Genomic DNA, 18686 nt, shown 5'->3' on the forward strand with positions numbered 1-18686 from the left:
ATGCAGTAGTGAGGAGCTTTTGTATTTCAAATTATATCTTAAAATTTCACTGCTGTATTTTAATAAATATTAAACAAAATAACTTGTTTTGCCCTTTCTCAGAGGCAAAAACTTAAAATATATATTTATTAATTTTTATTTGATAAAGCTTTCCATGTGATTTCAAGTATATTAAATTTAGCTAAATTTAAAAAGAGAGAATAGACTTTTGAAAAACATTTCAGGGCCCGTGAAATTTCTCAAAGTCATTCCTTAGTTATAGTTTTGAAATCCAACTTGAGAGACCACCAAATATATATATAATTTAAAAATTATATACTTCTTATAATTATTAAGAGATATCAATTAAATTTAAAGCAAATTAAATATTTAGCATTCTTCAAATCAATACTTTTACATTTAAGGATACATTTCAAACAAAATATAAGGCATTTTCAATTAATAGATTAACTTCTATCATCTAGACTTCATACTAGGCATATTCAGATTAACATTTCAGTATTATAAATTTCAATACTTTTAGATGATTTGAACTTAAAAGTTTTAAGTTTCCAGCCATAGCTATTCATATGTAAACTTGACTATCAACTTCCTGGTGGTACTTTGCCTCAGGGCGGGAAATTTCAAAAGAGCTACTTTAAATCGCCTTGGGAAACCTGTCTGCATTTCTTTCTCAGGTTCATCTTTGCCATTTTTAAGACCAAAACAGTCTCGGGTTTTTATTCTGTACTCAGCAAAAGGTCAAGTTCAGCTCAAAACTATGCGCACTCGTTTTTAAACTGGCCTTTTCCCTTTACATGTGCACAGAAATCCCGGATGCATTTTTAAATTTGTAAAAGCTTTTCAGTTACAAGAAGGACTTTAATTTTAGAATACCTGGGGAGGGGGCGTCCACACTGGATCACCACGTGCTCCTTCTTCCCTTCCCCCACACCCTGCTTTGGGGGAAGTTTTAGCAAATGACTCAGATGGCGTATTTTTCCCAAAGTCATGCTTATAGAAAAAGACATTTTAAATTTTTTCCTATTTTGCTTTCTAAAGTCATGGCTAGCACCCAAAGTTATCTTAGCCAAAGTTTGGTTGTCATAAGATGTTCTCCGGTAATTTTTAAATAAAACATTAAGTAATCTCATTGCGGGAGAGCTTGTAACTCTGCTCTCTCTTGCCACCTTTGAATCTCTCCACACCAGAGGCGGATTCAACAGCGGGGTTTCATTTCTTATTACAGATTTTAGATTCCAAATACAAATTAAGATAAGAAAATACATTAAGATGACCATGGCACTATTTTTTCAGCCTGATTTTAAGGAGTACCTTTTAATATTCCAATTTCTTTATAATTTTGCCTTTTTGCACAGGTGATTCTATTAACGGCAAATTAAACATTTCAGGATTAGGACATGGAGGTGGAGGGAGCCATGAAGGCCATTTCTCCTTTTTTTTTTTTTCTTTCTGCTCCTCTTAAGGAGCGGAGGGTGCAAGGGGGAGGAGATCCATCCTCCTTGACCTCTCCTAAACCCTCTAGGAAATGAAATGCCGTGTTCCACAAGGGGAAACAATTTGTGGCAAGTTCTGATTAACTTTTTGGCAAACTTTTAATATCTAATGTACCTTTTTCAAGAAACCAAGGGTTATGTTCTATAATAACATGCAAAAACTGTAAAAGATTACCTTCTAAAATTTTAACACTTTAAACATGCAAATCAAAAGTCTGTAATAAACCATGAGCAAAGGTTAGTGACGAAAGTGAAAAAATTCCTTAAATCTTTCTTTTTAACCCGAAATCCTCACGCCTTGAGGGACTCCCTGAGCCCTCTGAGAAATGCTTAAATCTTTCTCTTAACCCTTACTCCCCGTGTCCTGAGGGACTCCCTGAGCCCATCTAGAAATACTTCATGAGAGTTCAATGCCAAAGAGGGTGAAGGCTCTCAAGAGGTATTTTGAAATTCTTGTTTGAAAAGTTTTGTCTGCTTACCTTCACAACGATCTGTCTCACGGGCGGGCGAAACCGTGGTGATCAAGATGCCGAGTCAATACTGCGCGGCGACTCTAAGGGGTGCCTGGCCAGGCGCTTCAAGCAGACGTTCTCGCAGGGGGTCCTCAAGTTGCCACGTTGAGCGCCAGACTGCCCCGGCCCGCGGGACAACAACGGGGGAATGAAGAGACACCCTAGGAGAATGAAACAAACAAGGGACACGAAAGAATGGAGGCAAGACAAGTCCTGATCAAGCCTCCAAATTTTATTCTCACAGCGGCAGGATATATACTGTTTTAGGGACGGGGGTGGGTAAAGGGGACTATGGGCAGTAACCTATTACTAGAGATTTATTAGGCTCCTGATTGCTGTGCTTATCAGCAGAGATGTGTGATTTAGCAGGCTCCTGATGGCTGTGTGCTTATCAGTGGAGATGTGTGATTTAGCGGCTGTGTGAGGGTAGTTTATCTTTAACTGCTGGCCAATTTGCAAGGCACAGGTGGTTTCTGGTAATTAGGAGTTTCCAGAAACTTATAGTTCTTAAGATGGCTTTGTCTAAGCCAATATCTCTAATGGCTCCCAACATACTAAGTGGGTGATTAGCAGCTTAATCATATGGATATAAGAAAAGACATGCATTTTTTAATTGTTTCTGTCCGTTTTAGTCTAATATGATGGTGTTTCTCTTAAAAACTTTATTTTCCATGTATGTTATTGTGGCTAATTCTTTTACTCAAAAGCCCATAATTCTGAGATAGATTCCTTTTTGCTAGCCTTCAGTATTTTCCACCCTTCAATTTTCTAACCTCACTGCCTTTTGTAACTTCCACTAACAGATTTTTTGCCATTCTTCCAGTCTTCACCTATAACCTTCTGGCTATTTTTCTGGTCTTCACTGGGTGTGGTCTTCACCACAATTTCAGCTTCTGTTCATCTGTTGAACCCAGAGCCAGTGCCACATGTTTTAAGTTTTTGTTGTTGCACCACCCCACTTCCAGGTATTTCTATTGCTTCATATCAAACTACCCAAAATTTAGTGGCTTAAAACAATAATGTCATTATTTCTCACAATTCTTTGGTTTGCTGCACTCAGCTGGGCAGTGTCTCTATTTGATGTCATGTTGACTAATGCCATTTATATGGATACATTCAGGTGGGAACTCAGCTGGAGCTGGAAAAGTCCAAGATAATTTCTCTCACATGTCTGGTTTCCCATCATGTACTAATTTAGCCCAAACTTCTCTACATGGTGGCTGGGACCCAAGCAGGCAAAATCAAAAACAATAATCTTGTAACAAACTGGGATCATAAGTCCTTGAAGTTTTTTCACCACATTCTGTAAAGAAGTTATAAGGCTAGCCCATATTCAAGGGGAGGAGTGGCATAGAGTGGGTAAAATTGTTGGTGGCCATTTGTGGAAATAATATAATACATTTTTTGTAAATGTTCTAATGACATAAAATAATGCACATTATCTATTGCTTTGTATACCAATGAACTTTTCCTAAATAAAAAATTAAAACTTGGTGTTTTAAAACAGCAGTTATTTGGGGGAGGCATCTGTAATAGTAACAATTAAAAAACAAAGTAAAAAAAATAAAGCAATGAAGGAGATACAGAAAAAAATAAACCATCAGATATTCATTATTTCTCTTAGTGACTGGATAAGTATTCTCTCTGGGCAGGCTTGAGTTGGGTTGGGTGGTCTAAGATAGCTTTATTCACATGTATGGGGTCCTAGCTGGGACATCTAGGACAGATAGGACCTCTTTACAGTCTTATCTTCCAGAAGGCTATCCTTAGATAGTTTATCGTACAGTAGGATTCTCAGTAGCAAGAGAGCAAAACACAGCTGGAAGACTGCTGAGAGTTAAGTTCAAACCTCAGACAGTGCCATTTGCATTGTATCCTATTGGCCAAAGCAAGTGGTAGGCCAGCCCAGTTTTAGGGAGTGAAGAAACTGACTTCACCTTTTGATGAGAACTACTGCAGGGAATTTATGACCAGTTGTAGGCTATCATAGTAGAGTATGTATTCTCTTTCCCATTCTTTTTCACTTCTCTCCTTCTCTCATTATAAAATTTAATTAAATCTAGATTTGTTTCATTATTTTAATTCTCTATATACTTATTAGTTAGAAACTAGGCTAGACTGCTAAATAAAGAGACCCCATAAAATTCAATAGCTTAAACAAAATAGAATATTATTTATCTCTCATGGAAAGTTTGGGTAGATGTGGATATAGTAGTTTGATGTTTTCTGGGATCCTCTTTCCTTATTTTTTGCTCTCATTTCTCATTGAAATTTAGATATTTTACAAGATTTTAATTTTTACTTAGTTCAAAAAAGTGTTGTTTTCCTAGTTATTTCTTTATTATTTATCTTTTTTCTTCCTTTTATCCCTCTGGAACTTTGTTTTCAACAGTTTGACTCTGATGTGTGTGGGCATCATTTTCTGTTCTTTTTATTATTATTACTAGAGGCCCGGTGCACAAAAATTTGTGCACTCGGGGGGGGGGGGGAAGGAGGGGTCCCTCAGCCCAGCCTGTGCCCTCTCGCAGTCTGGGACCCCTCGGGAGATAATGACCTGCTGGCTTAGGCCTGCTCCCGGGTGGCAGAGGGCAGGCCCAATCCCTAGGTGCAGCCCCTGGTCGGGCTCAGAGCAGGGCCGATTGGGGAGTTGGGGCGCTGCTCCCTGTCATGCACAGAGCAGGGCAGATCGGGAGGTTGCGATGCCACCCTTAGTCACGCTCAGGGTAGGGCTGATTAGGGGGTTGGGGCGCCGCCCTCTATCACCCACAGAGCAGGGCTGATTAGGGGGTTGGGGTGCCGCCACTGTCACACTCAGGGCAGGGCCGATGGGGAGATTATGGCTCTACCCCGTCACACACAGAACAGGGCCCGTGGGGGGGGGGAGGGTTGGTGCGCCGCACCCTGTCACACACAGAGCCGCAGGGCAATCAGGGGGTTGGGGAGCTACCCCCTATCAGGCACAGAGCAAGGCTGAGCAGGGGGTTGGGGTGCCTTCCCCTGTTACGAACAGAGCGGGGCAGATAGGGAGGTTGTGGCCCCGCCCCCTGTAACACACAGAGCCGCAGGGCGATCAGGGGGTTGGGGAGCTCCCCCCTATCAGGCATAGAGCAGGGCCGATCAGGAGGCTGGGGCCCCGCCCCCTGTCACACACAGAGCCACAGGGCGATCAGGGGGTTTGGGTGCTGCCCCCTGTCACGCTGATCCCGGTGCCAGGAGGCCTCGCAGCTCCACTGATCCTGGTGCTGGGAGGCATATTACCCTTTTACTATATAGGATAGAGGCCTGGTGTATGGTTGGGGGCCGGCTGGTTTGCCCTGAAGGGTGTCCTGGATCAGGGTGGGGTTCCCCACTGGGGTGCCTGGCCAGTCTGGGTGAGGAGATGATGGCTGTTTGCAGCTGGTCACACACCCTTCAGGGTGGGGGTCCCCACTGGGGTGCCTGGCCAGTCTGGGTGAGGGGCTGAGGGCTGTTTTCAGGCTGGCAGGTGACTGAAGCTCCCAACTGCTCCTTTTTTCTTTTTTTTTCTTTTTTAATTCTGGGCCAGCTTTAGCTCTGACTCCAGCTCTGAGGCCTCTGCTGCTGAAAGCAGGTATCTGGTTTGTTTGTGTTCTATAATTGAAACACTGTATCAACTCCAGCTCTGAGATCCCAGCTTGCTGAAAGCAGGTTTCTGGGGTTTTGTTTAGCTCAGGGGTGGGCAAACTTTTTGACTTGAGGGCCACAATGGGTTCTTAAACTGGACTGGAGGGCCGGAACAAAAGCATGGATGGAGGGTTTGTGTGAACTAATATAAATTCAAAGTAAACATTATTACATAAAAGGGTACGGTCTTTTTTTTCAATAGTTTTATTCATTTCAAACGGGCTGGATCTGGCCCATGGGCTGTAGTTTGCCCACAGCTGGTTTAGCTTCTATATTTGTAACTATGTTTCAAACTGCAAGCTCAGAGGCCGGCAAGGCAGTGGGGAACGTTGGTTTCCTCCGTCACTGAAGCAAGCAAGCCTCATGTTAGTTTCAAGCTGCCTGGCTGTGGGCCGCCATCTTGGCTGGCAGTTAATTTGCATATCTTGCTGATTAGCCAATGGGAAGGGTAGCGGATGTACGGCTAATTACCATGTTCCTCTTTTATTAGATAGGATTATTTTATATATTTTTATTGACTTTTTACATAGAGGAAGAGAGAGGGATAGAGAGTTAGAACCACTGATGAGAGAGAAACACCGATCAGCTGCTTCCTGCACATCCCCAACTGGGGATCGGGCCTGCAACCAAGATACATGCCCTTGACCAGAATCAAACCCTGGGACTTTTCAGTCCATGGCCCAACGCTCTATCCACTGAGCCAAACCGGTCAGGGCTCTTTTTATTTTTAAATTTTTATTGTTGAAAGTATTACATAGGTCCTTTCCCCCCCCCCCCCATTAACCTCTTCCAGCCTGCTCCCATCTTGCACAGACCCCCCCACCCTCACCACCCCATTGTGTCCATGGGTTATGCATATATGCATACAACTTCATTGGTCGATCTCTTCCCACCCACCCTCCTTGTCTTCCTTTTGAGGTTCAACAGTTTGTTCATGCTTCTATGACTCTGGGTCTACTTTTGATTATCATTTTATTTGGTTCATTAGACTATTTTCTTTATATATATCAACTTAGAGTTTACTGAACAACTTGAGTAGGTAAATTTCACCAAGTTTAGAAAATTTTCAACTATTTTTTCCAAGCCAATCAATTTTTCTACTCTGTTCTCTCCCTCCCTCTCTCCCTCCCCCCACCTCTCTCTCAAAGCAATTACTTGTTATTTGATATTATTCCAAATGTTTTTCAGTCTAGTCACTTTTCCCCATCATTGTTCTCTTTGTCTTTAGATACATATTTTCTATTGATATATCTTCAAATGATCTCACTCTATACTGCCATATCCAATCTGCTCCCTTGTTCATCCATTCAATTTTTAAAATCAGATGCTATATTTTCTATACTATAATTTATATTTGGCTGTTTTTAGTTTCTATTTCTATGCTGGGATTTCCATAATTTAATTCATTATGAACATATTTTATTTTGGATACTAGAGTCCCAGTGCACGAAATTTGTGCACCGGGGGAGGGGGTGTGGTCCCTCAGCCTGGCCTGCACCCTCTCCAATTAGGGACCCCTCAGGGGATGACCTCTCGCAATCCTGAACTGCTGGCTCCTAACCCCTTGCCTGCCTGCCTCCCTGCCTACCTGATCACCCCTAACCCTTCTGCCTGCTTGCCTGATCGCCCCTAACCACCTCTGCCTGCCTGATTGCCCCTAACCACCTCTACCTGCCTGATCCCTGCTAACCACTTCTACCTGCCTGCCTGATTGCCCCTAACTTCTCCCCTACCATCCTGATCGCCCCTAACTGCTCCCTTGCTGGCCTGATCACCCCTAACCGTCTCTGCCTTGCCCCACACCCAGGACCCAGGCTTTCCTCCCTCTGGCTGGCTGCAGGCACCCAGGACCTGGGCTGGCTTTGCCTGGCCTGGTTGCAGCTACAGGGGATCTTGGGTGGGTTGCTTCACCCGGGCTGCAGCCTCAGGTACCCAGCACCGTGGAGTGGGTGGCTTGTCCTTCTCCTGGGCAGCAGCCGCAGGTGCTAGTGCCCAGGACTGTGGGGCAGGAGGCTTGTCCCTCTCCCAAGCTGCAGGTACAGATGCAGCCGCTGGTACCGGGACCGAGGGGCAGGTGGCTTGTTTCTCTCCCGGGCTGTAGGCATAGCCTCTGCCTCCCGGGACTGTGGGGACCATGGAGTGTGTGGATTGTCGCTCTCTCGGGCTGTGGGTGCAGGTGAAGCTGCTGGTGCCTGGGACCATGGGATCTGTGGCTTATCTCTCTCCTGAGTCACAGGTGCAGATGCAGCTTCTGGCGCCTGGGACTATGGGGCAGGTGGCTTGTCCCTCTCCTGGGCTGCCGGCACAGGTGCAGCAGCTGGCACCCAGGACTGCAAGGAGGGCAGCTTGTCCCTCTCCCAGGCCATAGCCCTAGCTGCTGGTGCCCGGGATCATGGGGTGTGTCTTGTCCCTCCCCTGGGCCGCAGGCACAGCCACTGGTGCCTAGGACTGCGGGGCAGGCAGTTTGTTCCACTCCCAGGCCACAGCCTGGCTGGTTCCCATTCCTCTCTCTCGCAAGCTCATTTGTGCCTGGCTGATTCCCACTCCTCTCTTGTGAGTTCATTTGTGCCTGGCTGGTCCCCATTCCTCTCTTGTGAGTTCATTTGTGCCTGGCTGGTCCCCATTCCTCTCTCCCCAGTGTTGAGTGTCTGTTATGGTGTGACAGTGTGAGGGCATGATGACCATTTTCATATTAGCTCTTTATTATATAGAATTGTTATAAGAGTTGCTTTACAATTTTTATACTAATTCTAAAATCCAGACTGTTGGGATCATTCTCTGTGATTGTCTTTTATCTTAAGAGTAAGGATAATTTCCTATTTCTGCAAATGTCAAGTAATTCTAAATTATATTTTGGATATTGGGAATGTCATGTTGAAATTCTGGATTCCGCTATATTCTTGCAATGATTGGTATTATTTTGTTTGTTTTGTTTTAATATACACTGAGTGGCCAGATTATTATGACCACCTGACATTTGTAGGCAAATTAGCCATACACTGCATCATATGGGATATGGAAGCTGAAGGCCTATTCGAACACCTTTGCTGTCTGCAGTTACCAAGATAAAACGTCTCCAATTCACACAGGAAGACAAGGATTGGACAATCGAGCATTGGATAAAAGTCATGTGGTCCGATGAATCATGTTTCCAGTTGCATCATGCAGATGACAGAGTGAGAATTTGGCGGAAACAGCATGAAATCATGCACCCCACATGCATGAGTACAATCCTTCAAGCTGGTGGGGGCAGTGTTATGGTTTGGGGCATGTTTTCCTGACATGATTTGGGTCCTTTAATTCATGTGGAACAATGCCTGAATAGCACAATATACCTAAGTATCATTGCTGATCAGGTTCATCCTATCATGTTGATGGTATATTCCAATGGAGATGGCTTCTTCCAACAAGACAATGCACCATGTCACGGTGCTCGTATTGTGCAGGAGTGCTTTCAAAAACATGAGGGAAAATTTACCTTGCTTAGGTGCCCCCACAATCACCAGATCTCAATCCAATTGAGCATTGTGGGATGAAGTTAAAAGAGCCACCAGGCAGCTGGTTCCACAACCATCAAATCTCACAGAACTGGACAGTGCTATTCATCAGGCATGGTGTCAGATTCCTCGCATCACCTTTCAACATCTCGTGGAGTCAATGCCAAGAAGAATCACTGCAGTATTGAAGGCAAAAGGTGGCCCAACGAAGTACTGATTGGGTGGTCATAATAATCTGGCCATTCAGTGTATAATTAACATGATTGGATGAAAAATAAAAATTCTGTGTTTAGGCAGGAGCTCCAATGACATTAAAATTTTTTAACTTTTGCTGAGCTCTTTACATTCTTCCCTATACATATGTGGTTTGGGGGAGATTTGGGCACAGATTATGCAAACAGTTTGGGGCTCCTTGTCTCTGGCTTTCTTCTTTGTGTGACTTTCCCCTAACCTTTCTAGTGGTTGTGATTGCCCTGAACTCTGTCCTCTGCTTTGTAAAGTCTAAAAATTAGGCATTCTATCAGTTATTAGGTGCTTTGCCTGTTCAGCTAGGGCTTGCCCTCAGACTAGGAGCCAAAAACCAACAATCTTACTACTCTTGGTCAACTTCTCTCAAGAATCTATTCAATAATGGGATAGCTTTCAAATGTTAATATTTATATTTTGTTCATAGTTTATGGTGGTTATGTATGGCAGGGCTTGTCTAGTAGGAATTTGGTCTGCTATGCCAGAGCAGAATTGGGGACTTTAGGTATGGTTCCTCAAACTTTCTTCCATCTGCTAAAGAATTCTTGATCTATTTCATGTATGATAGAATCCACTCCTCACAAAGTCAGAACTAAGCTTATTTTGTGTTAAGAACAAAGTTGTTTCTTTCTATAAAACTTGAAATGTTTATATTTAAGTATTTTAGGCCTAAAGAAACAGAGAGAAGAAATGTTTAATTTACTCTAGTTATAGTTTGCCAGATTCAAAGTCAAATTGCATATGGAAAATGAATAGGAACTTAAAGCTACAGAAATTATCCACCATTATGACTATTAAGTATGTAGTAAATGTATATGCTCAAATCATCATCTGGGCTGTATATATGTATTTTAGAAATATAGTAACTATAATAATAAGTTAATAAAAACAAAAGTACCAAAATAAATACCTCCCTTCTCCCCTTATATTGCATCCTAGAAATCAACAAATACTCTGGAAACTGAGAACAAAATCCTTCAGGAACAACTCAAACAAGCATTACAGGTAAAGAATATCATGTTCTTTTAAAATTGTTAACAAGTGAAGAAAATATCTATAAAGAGATTTTTTTAAGTTTAAAAATTGAGTTTATTGGGGTGACTCACATTGTTTAATAAAAGTATACAGGTTTTAAAAATGAGCTGAAGCCGGTTTGGCTCAGTGGATAGAGCGTTGGCCTGCGGACTGAAAGGTCCCAGGTTCGATTCCAGTCACGGGCATGTACCTGGGTTGCGGGCACATCCCCAGTGGGAGATGTGCAGGAGGCAGCTGATCGATGTTTCTAACTTTCTATCTCTCTCCCTTCCTCTCTGTGAAAAATCAATAAAATATATTTAAAAAAATAAAAATAAAAATGAATAAGTTTGACCTTATTAACTAATAAGTCTGTACTAAGTATTTTTTCCAATTTTAAAGTGTATTTATTTTACACACTACGAGTATATTAATAAAATTTAACATCACTCATTTTTTCACAACACTGAGAGTTGTATTTTATTCTTTTTAATTAAATTTATTTGGGTGACAGTGATTAATAAGATTATATGTTTCAAATGTATATTTTTGTTATATATGATCTCTATATAATTACATTGTGTACCCACCACCCAAAGTCAAATCACCATATAGTATCACCATATATTTGATCCCCTTTACCTTTTATTACATCTCCAACCTCTTCCCTCTGGTTAACCATCTTATGTCTGTGTCTATGAGTTTTTCTTTGTTTGTCTTATTTGTTCATTTGTTCCCTTGTTTTATATCCTACATATGAGTGAAATGATATAGGACTAGACTAGAAATAAACGTAAACATCCTTAATCAAACAAAAGAAATCTATTTCACACTGAGGCAATATTATAAATAAAAGTAAAATACTGTAGTCATTCCAATTGAACTAAGTTAAACGGGATGCTGGCTCTTACTGCTATTTTTCAAATTATTGCTAAATGACCAAAGAAAGAAGCTACATTTTTATAAGCAGATAGACAAAAATAATATTACTAAAATATTACATAGTTTTCCTTTTGAAAAGTGCAAGAAAGTACACAAATTTGTTATTAATGATATAGTTTAAAAAGGTGGCTGAGGATAAAATAGATAAAAAAGCAACAGTTTTTCTTTTTAGCAGAAGCAATCATTTAATGACTGTGTTGTACATCCAAAACTAACATAATGTATGTTAACTGTAATTGAAAAGTAAAAATTAAAAAACAATAAAAAGAAAAGAGAAGCAATTATTTAGAAAAATTCTATTCATCATATTAGGATAGCATAATTAACAAAAATATATAGTTTTTTATGAAGAAAAATACACTTTACTGAGAGTATAGGTGAACAGTGAAGAAATTTATATTTTTGGTTTTGAAGCCTCAATATTATAAATAATTTAGTTTTCTACTTTCTCCAAATTGATATACAAACTTAATGCAATTTATGTCTAGATTTAAATGGAATTATTTTTGGCTTAATAGTACTATTATAATAATATATATTGAAATAAGAAATTGATAAATATTTAAAAGAAACAATTAGGGAAGGTTTGCTCATCTAAAAATCAATACATAAATCAATATATGATGTAAAACTACAATAGCTAAAGCAATGTGGCTCTGGATTTGGAATTGGATAGAAGAAACAGTTGGTAACAATTATCTGGTCTTGGATAGAGCAAGGTTTTCTAAGCATTCTACTACAAAGAAACATGTTAATATACTTACATATTTAACTATATACACTTAAAACTTTTTAATGGTAAAAGGTATGAGATATGAAGATAAATGGGAGATTTTTTACACTTGATCTTAGCCAAAAGGCCGAGAAGCGATAAAAATGGGAGATTTTTTACATAATCTATTAGTATAGATTCTATACTAATAAAAGGGTAATATGCTAATGAGACCAGGGCAACCGGACATCATCCGGATGTCCAACTTCCTTCTGGACAAAGCCACAGTGGCAGGGGCCGAGGCAGAGGTGTTTAGGGGTGATCAGGCCAGCAGGGGAGCAAGCAGTTAGGGGCAATCAGGCCAGCAGGGGAGGGCAGTTAGGGGCGATCAGGCAGGCAGGCAGGTGAGCTGTTAGGAGCCAGCAGTTCCGGATTGCAAGAGGGATGCCGGTTTAGGCCCAATCCCGGCAGTTGGACATCCCCCAGTGGCTCCTGGATTGGAGAGGATGCAGGCTGGGCTGAGGGACCCCCCCCCCCGTGCATGAATTTCATGCACCAGGCCTCTAGTCTATAATAATAAAAGCATAATATGCTAATTAGACTGGACAATTCTTCTGCATATTCTTCCAGACGACCTTCCAGGTGAAGCTGGGGCTGTGAGGGCTGAGGCAAGCCACCGCAGCTGCAAGGGCCAAGACCCTTGCACAAATTTCTTGCATCGGGCCTCTAGTATTTTATAAATCTAAAAGAAATATAGACAAGGGACAAAAATAGGCAAGTTATAATTTAGAAGCACACATGCCCAATAAATGAATACTAGTGTATTCAACCTCACTTTTTTTCAAATAATTGCAATTGCAAATAAGGAAATATATGGTGATGGAAGATGATTTGACTTTGAGTGGTTGGGACACAATACCATATACAGATCATTCATCATAATAATGTACACTTAAAGCCTATATAATCTTAACCAATGTCACCCCAATATATTTAATGAAAAAAAATAACAATGGGATAGATTTTTAGCCTGTCATTTTGTCAAAATTTAAAAAGCAGAAAAATCTAATGTTTGTGACTATGTGCAGAAGTGAGCAATCTTTCACATACTTCTGTTAGTGTGAATTGATTCTTTCTTGAAGAAAACATATAGCAAAAGTCTTGGAAACACATATCTTTTTCATTGAACAGTTCCTCTTCTAAAAATGTATTGTAAGGAAGAAAAAAGTGTACGGAGATTTTTACAAGTATGTATAATATAAATTTTTTAATAGGAAAATATTTAAAATTACCAATCTTTGATAAAAAATTATTACATAAATTAAGGAATAGTATTATTATATATTATCTTAGCTATATTATTATTATTAGGTATATAATTATTATTTTTAGATATATTATTAAGATATATTGTCTTAGCTATTTTGACTACTTACATGTTTATTGTCATGGAAACCTATCTATGGCATTATATAATAAAAAGGTTGTGTTATGTGAGTATGTATAATATGTTATTAAACATAAATAAATATTTAAAATACACATATGCATTATTTATAATTATAAATAATGAAAAAGAATATACATTGAAATGTTGACAGTGACTTTTCTGTCTGTGGTGAGATTATTTGTAAGCTTAATTTTGTCAATCTATAGACTTTCATACAAACTAATTTTTGTTGTTGTTAATCCTCACCCGAGGATGTTTCTCCATTGATTTTTAGGGAGAGTAGAAGAGAGGAGGAAAGACAGAAACATTGATGTGACAGAAACACATTGATTGGTTGCCTCCTGCACGAGCCCTGACCAGGGCCCAGGCCAGGGAGGAGCCTGCAACCAAAGTACGTGTCTTTGACCATAATCGAACTTGGGACCTGTTGGTCTGCAGGCAATGCTGTATCCACTGAGCAAAACTGGCTAGGGCCAAAACAATATTTTAAAGAAAAATTTTATTCTAGAAACAACAAATTACTTATTTTTTACATTTTATTTTTTTAGATAGGTACTATCATGGTTACAATTCAGCAATTTGTATAATGTATATCTTTTTTTAAAAAAAATATATTTCTTTATTGATTTCAGAGAGGAAGGGAGGAGAGAGAGATAGAAACATCAATGATGAGAGAGAATCATTGATTGGCTGCCTCCTGCACACCCCCTACTGGGGATCGAGCCTGCAACCCAGGTATGTGCCCTTGGCTGGAATCGAACCTGGGACCCTTCAGTCCACAGGCTGATGCTCTATCCACTGATCCAAGCTGGGTAGGGCTATAATGTATATCTTTTATTAACTTTTATTGTACCTATATAATAATTATAGCTTTTACAAAATAAGAGCTGATTTCCTTCTTTTTTATTTCTGAATAGTATTCTATTGTATAAATGTATCATAGCCTTTTATATCCACTCATCTACTGATGGGCATTTGGGCTGCTTCCAAATTTTGACTATTATTGAATAATGCTGCAATGAACATAGGGGTGCATATATTTTTGAGTTAGTGTTTTAGGTTTCTTTGAATATATTCAAAGAAGTGGAATTTCTGGGTCATGAGGCAGTTCCTTTTTTAATTTTTTGAGGTAACTCCATACCACTTTCCACAGTGGCTGTGCCAATCTGCATTCCCAACAACAGTGCAGTAGGGTTCCACATCCTTACCAACACTTGTTTGTTGATCTATTAATGGTAGCCATTCTGAAACCTGTATAATTTTATTAACCAATGTCACCACAATAAATTCAATAAAAAAGAAAAGAAATAAGAGCACTAAAAACTCCTGGATATAAAAATAGCCCTAAAATGGAAGAAGATTTTCATAGTTTAAATCAGGGGTGGGCAAACTTTTTGACTCGAGGATCACAATGGGCTCTTAAATTGGACTGGAGGGCCGGAACAAAAGCATGGATGGAGTGTTTGTGTGAACTAATATAAATTCAAAGTAAACATCATTACATAAAAGGGTACGGTCTTTTTTTTTAGTTTTATTCATTTCAAACGGGCTGCCGGATCCGGCCCGTGGGCCGTAGTTTGCCCACAGCTGGTTTATATGAAACTGAGGATGTATTAAACTATGGATTATATCAGTGATTTAACTTAGGTTCCTTCAACTCAGTAAAAGTAAAATTGAGAGGTAATATGGGCATGAATATATGCATATTTTTGAAAGTTGCAATATTGGCAGGAAAATGTCACAGAAGTAACACTTGATAAATGGTTACTTTTTTCAAATAGGAAGCTGAAAAAGCTAAGCATCAACTAAAGTATTTCCTAAATCAAGGGGAGTTACTTAAAAGTGACAGGAAAATCAAGACAACAATGGAAAGGAGTACAAGTGACACAGAAGTTAAAGTTGTAGATTCAACATCTCTACCATTGGAGAAAGAAAGAAGAAAAATACAAATTGCAGATTTAAATGGACAAAAGACAAATGCTAAAATCCAAGAATATCCACAGGTAAAGAAATACTCAAAATAAAGATAGTAATATGTGCTGTTAGAACTCAATCTTATTATTATTTGCATTATTTAATTCTACTTTTAAAAATTCTCTATGCCTTTTCTTTGCTTGGATTTTTTTCCTTTTATTATCTGGGTAATTAATTCATTATTATCTTTAATATAAATGTAAAAATTAGGTATGTATTGATTTTGTGATTAATTTTTTATTGATTTTAGAGAGAGAGGAGGGGGAGAGAGATAGAGAGAGGGAAAGAGATACATCAATTGGTTGCCTCCCACACATGCTCTGACCAGGCTCGAACCTGCAAACCTGGGTATGTGTCCTGACTGGATGAACCTGTGATGGTTTGGTGCATGGGACAATGTTCCAACCAACTGAGCCATACCTGCCAGGGCTTGTGATTAATTTTTTAGACAGTCAAGTGTTGACATTTTATTTTCCAGATAGTTATTTCAATACAGGCTAGTCATATATAAAATATTGTTTAATGCATTTATTTATTTTTAAATTGAGCTATGATTGACATTTATTAGTTTCTGGTATATAATATAATGGTTTGACATTGCATATTTTGCAAAATTATTAGCACAAGATGTCTATTTAACATCTGTCACCACACCTAGTTACAACATTTTTTCTTATGATGAGAATTTTAAGATTTTACTGCCTTAGAAACTTTCAAATATGCAATACAGTATTATCCTCTCTAATAATAGACAAACATGGCAATTGACTGTACCTTCACTATGCCTCCCATTGGCTAATCAGCGTGATATGCAAATTAACCACCAACAAAGATTGCAGCTAATTAGCATACTGCAGGCAGGGTGGGACAGCAGGAGCCGCCAGCGCGAGCCACCATCCAGGCTCCTGTGTGCGACCGCCTGCCTGCCTGCCGCCCGTGATCAGATCCGATCCCGGGCCGCAGGCCGGCCCAGAAGCCACCTGATATGGCAATAACTATCAGTAAGCACTCTGAAAGTCAGTGGCATAAATGCACCAATTAAAAGACAGATTATGAGGGTGAATCAAAAAGAAAACCCACTTTAAATATAAAGACACATAGATTAAAAGTAAATGAATTAAGCTGCAGCCTGTTTTGCTTAGTGGATAGAGCATTAGCCCATGGACTGAAGGGCCCCAGGTTGGATTCCAGTCAAGGGCATGTACCTCCATTGCTAGCTTGATCCCCAGTTCCTATCAGAGCATGTGCAGGAGGCAACCAATCAATGTGTCTCTCTCCCTTTCCCTTCACTCTCTCTAAAATTCAATGGAAAAATATCCTTGGGTGAAGATTAACAAAAACAAAGTAAATGGATTAAGTAACATTAAAGAGATTATAAGAAAAATACATTCCAAATTTTGTTAGTTGTATAATGGTTATGTTTAAATTATCAACACCTAAGAAATTGGGTGAAGGGTACATATAATATGCTGTAGTATTTTACAGTTCTTTTTACATGTATGATATTATTTCAAATTAAAATATTAAAAATTAATAAAATATTAATTGAAATGTGTATGCATTACATGAAAAATCTCCTAATTGCTTCCAGCATAATTTATTAAATTGTGCTAAAATTTACAAGGGTTCAATTAAAAGATATCTTAATTCTAAATGATATAATATAAAATATAAAATAGTGCAGTTATAAGCAATTACCTGAAAATAAAAATTTAAAGAAGTGAATTTAAAGAAGGGATTACCCAAAGAAAATATATTCACAACCCATGGACACAGACAACAGTATGGTGATGGCCAGAGAGAAGTGGCGGGCAAGAGTTGGGTAGAGGGGGCAAAAGGGGGGAAATAGGGACAACCTATATCCTATATAATAAAAGGCTAATATGCAGATGTTGGACTGGGAATGTTGGACAGGGAATTCGACTAGGGGGTGGGGCCAGCTGGCCAACCTCCCACAGCTCCCCCCGCCAGCCCTGAGATTGGTCCCCCCACCCTCATTGGGGGTGGGGCCGGCAGGCCAACCTCCTGCATTCCCTCCCCAAGCTGGCCCGTGCTGATTGGCCCCAATCAGGGCCGGAACGAATTCGTGCACGGGACCTCTAGTAATAACAATAAAAGGCTAATATGCAAATTGACTGAAAGGCAGAATGACCAGTTGCTATGATGCACACTGGCCACCAGGGGGCAGACACTCAATTCAGGAGCTGCTCCCTGGTGGTCAGTGCACTTCCATATGGGGAGTGCCACTCAGCCAGAAGCTGGCTCATGGCTGGCCAGCGTAGAGGTGGTGGCAGGAGCTTCTCCCACCTCCATGGCAGCACTAAGAATGTCCAACTAACGGTTTAGACCCGATCCCTTGGGGGCCTGAGCCTTTAGTCGGACATCCCCTGAGGGCTCCCTGATTGCCAAAAGGATGACTGCAAGCTTAGGTCTGATCCCCCGGGAAATGGGCGTAAGTTGATAGGTGGACATCCCATAAGGGGTCCTGGACTGCAAATGGGCGCAGGCCAGGCTGAGGTACCCACCCCTCCCCCCCACCCAGAGTGTATAAATTTTTCTGCACTAGGCCTCTAGTTAATTATAATGATCATGCTGTACACTATATCCCCTGGACTTATTTACTTTATAACTGGAAGTTTGTACCTTTTTACTCTCTTCATCCATTTTGCCCACTCTCAACCTCCACCTCTGGCAGCCACCAATCTATTGACTGTAACTATAAGTCTTTTTGGTGTTGTTTTCATTTTTAGATTTCACAAATAAGTGAGATAATGTCATATTTGTCTTTCTTTGTCTGACTTATTTAACTTAGCATGATACCCTCAAGGTCAATTCATGTTGCAAATGGCAAGATTTCATGGACAACATATACAGGGCTGGGAAAAAGTAGGTTTATAGTTGTTCATATGGAAAATAATAATCCTATCTAATAATAGGCAAACATGGTAATTGACCATACCTTCGCTACGCCTCCCTTTGGCTAATCAGCAAGATGTGCAAATTAACCCAACCAAGATGGCAGCCAGCAGCCACTCAGCTGAAGCGAACAGGAGGCTTGCTTGCTCCAGTGATGAAGGAAGCCAAGGTTCCCCGCCTGCCACAGCCCAGCTCTGAGCTCCTAAAGCAACAAAGTTTCAATTATATAAGCTAAACAAACCCCAGATACCTGCTTTCAGCAGGCCATGGCCACAGAGCTGGAGC

The 18686-nt window shown here is 40.1% G+C and overlaps 1 protein-coding gene across 1 annotated transcript in view; it reads left to right on the forward strand.

The window, feature by feature from the left end:
- Nucleotides 1-15535, forward strand: part of LOC132231028 (coiled-coil domain-containing protein 7-like) — a 189415-nt gene extending 173880 nt beyond the window's left edge. Inside the window, exons 14-15 of the mRNA XM_059689478.1 lie at nucleotides 10333-10398; nucleotides 15293-15535. Coding sequence (XP_059545461.1) covers nucleotides 10333-10398; nucleotides 15293-15535 — 309 coding nt within the window. The remainder of the gene's footprint in view (nucleotides 1-10332; nucleotides 10399-15292) is intronic.
- Nucleotides 15536-18686: the final 3151 nt, after the last annotated feature.

This window comes from Myotis daubentonii, chromosome 1 (genome assembly GCF_963259705.1).
Source record: "Myotis daubentonii chromosome 1, mMyoDau2.1, whole genome shotgun sequence".
NCBI lineage: Eukaryota > Metazoa > Chordata > Mammalia > Chiroptera > Vespertilionidae > Myotis > Myotis daubentonii.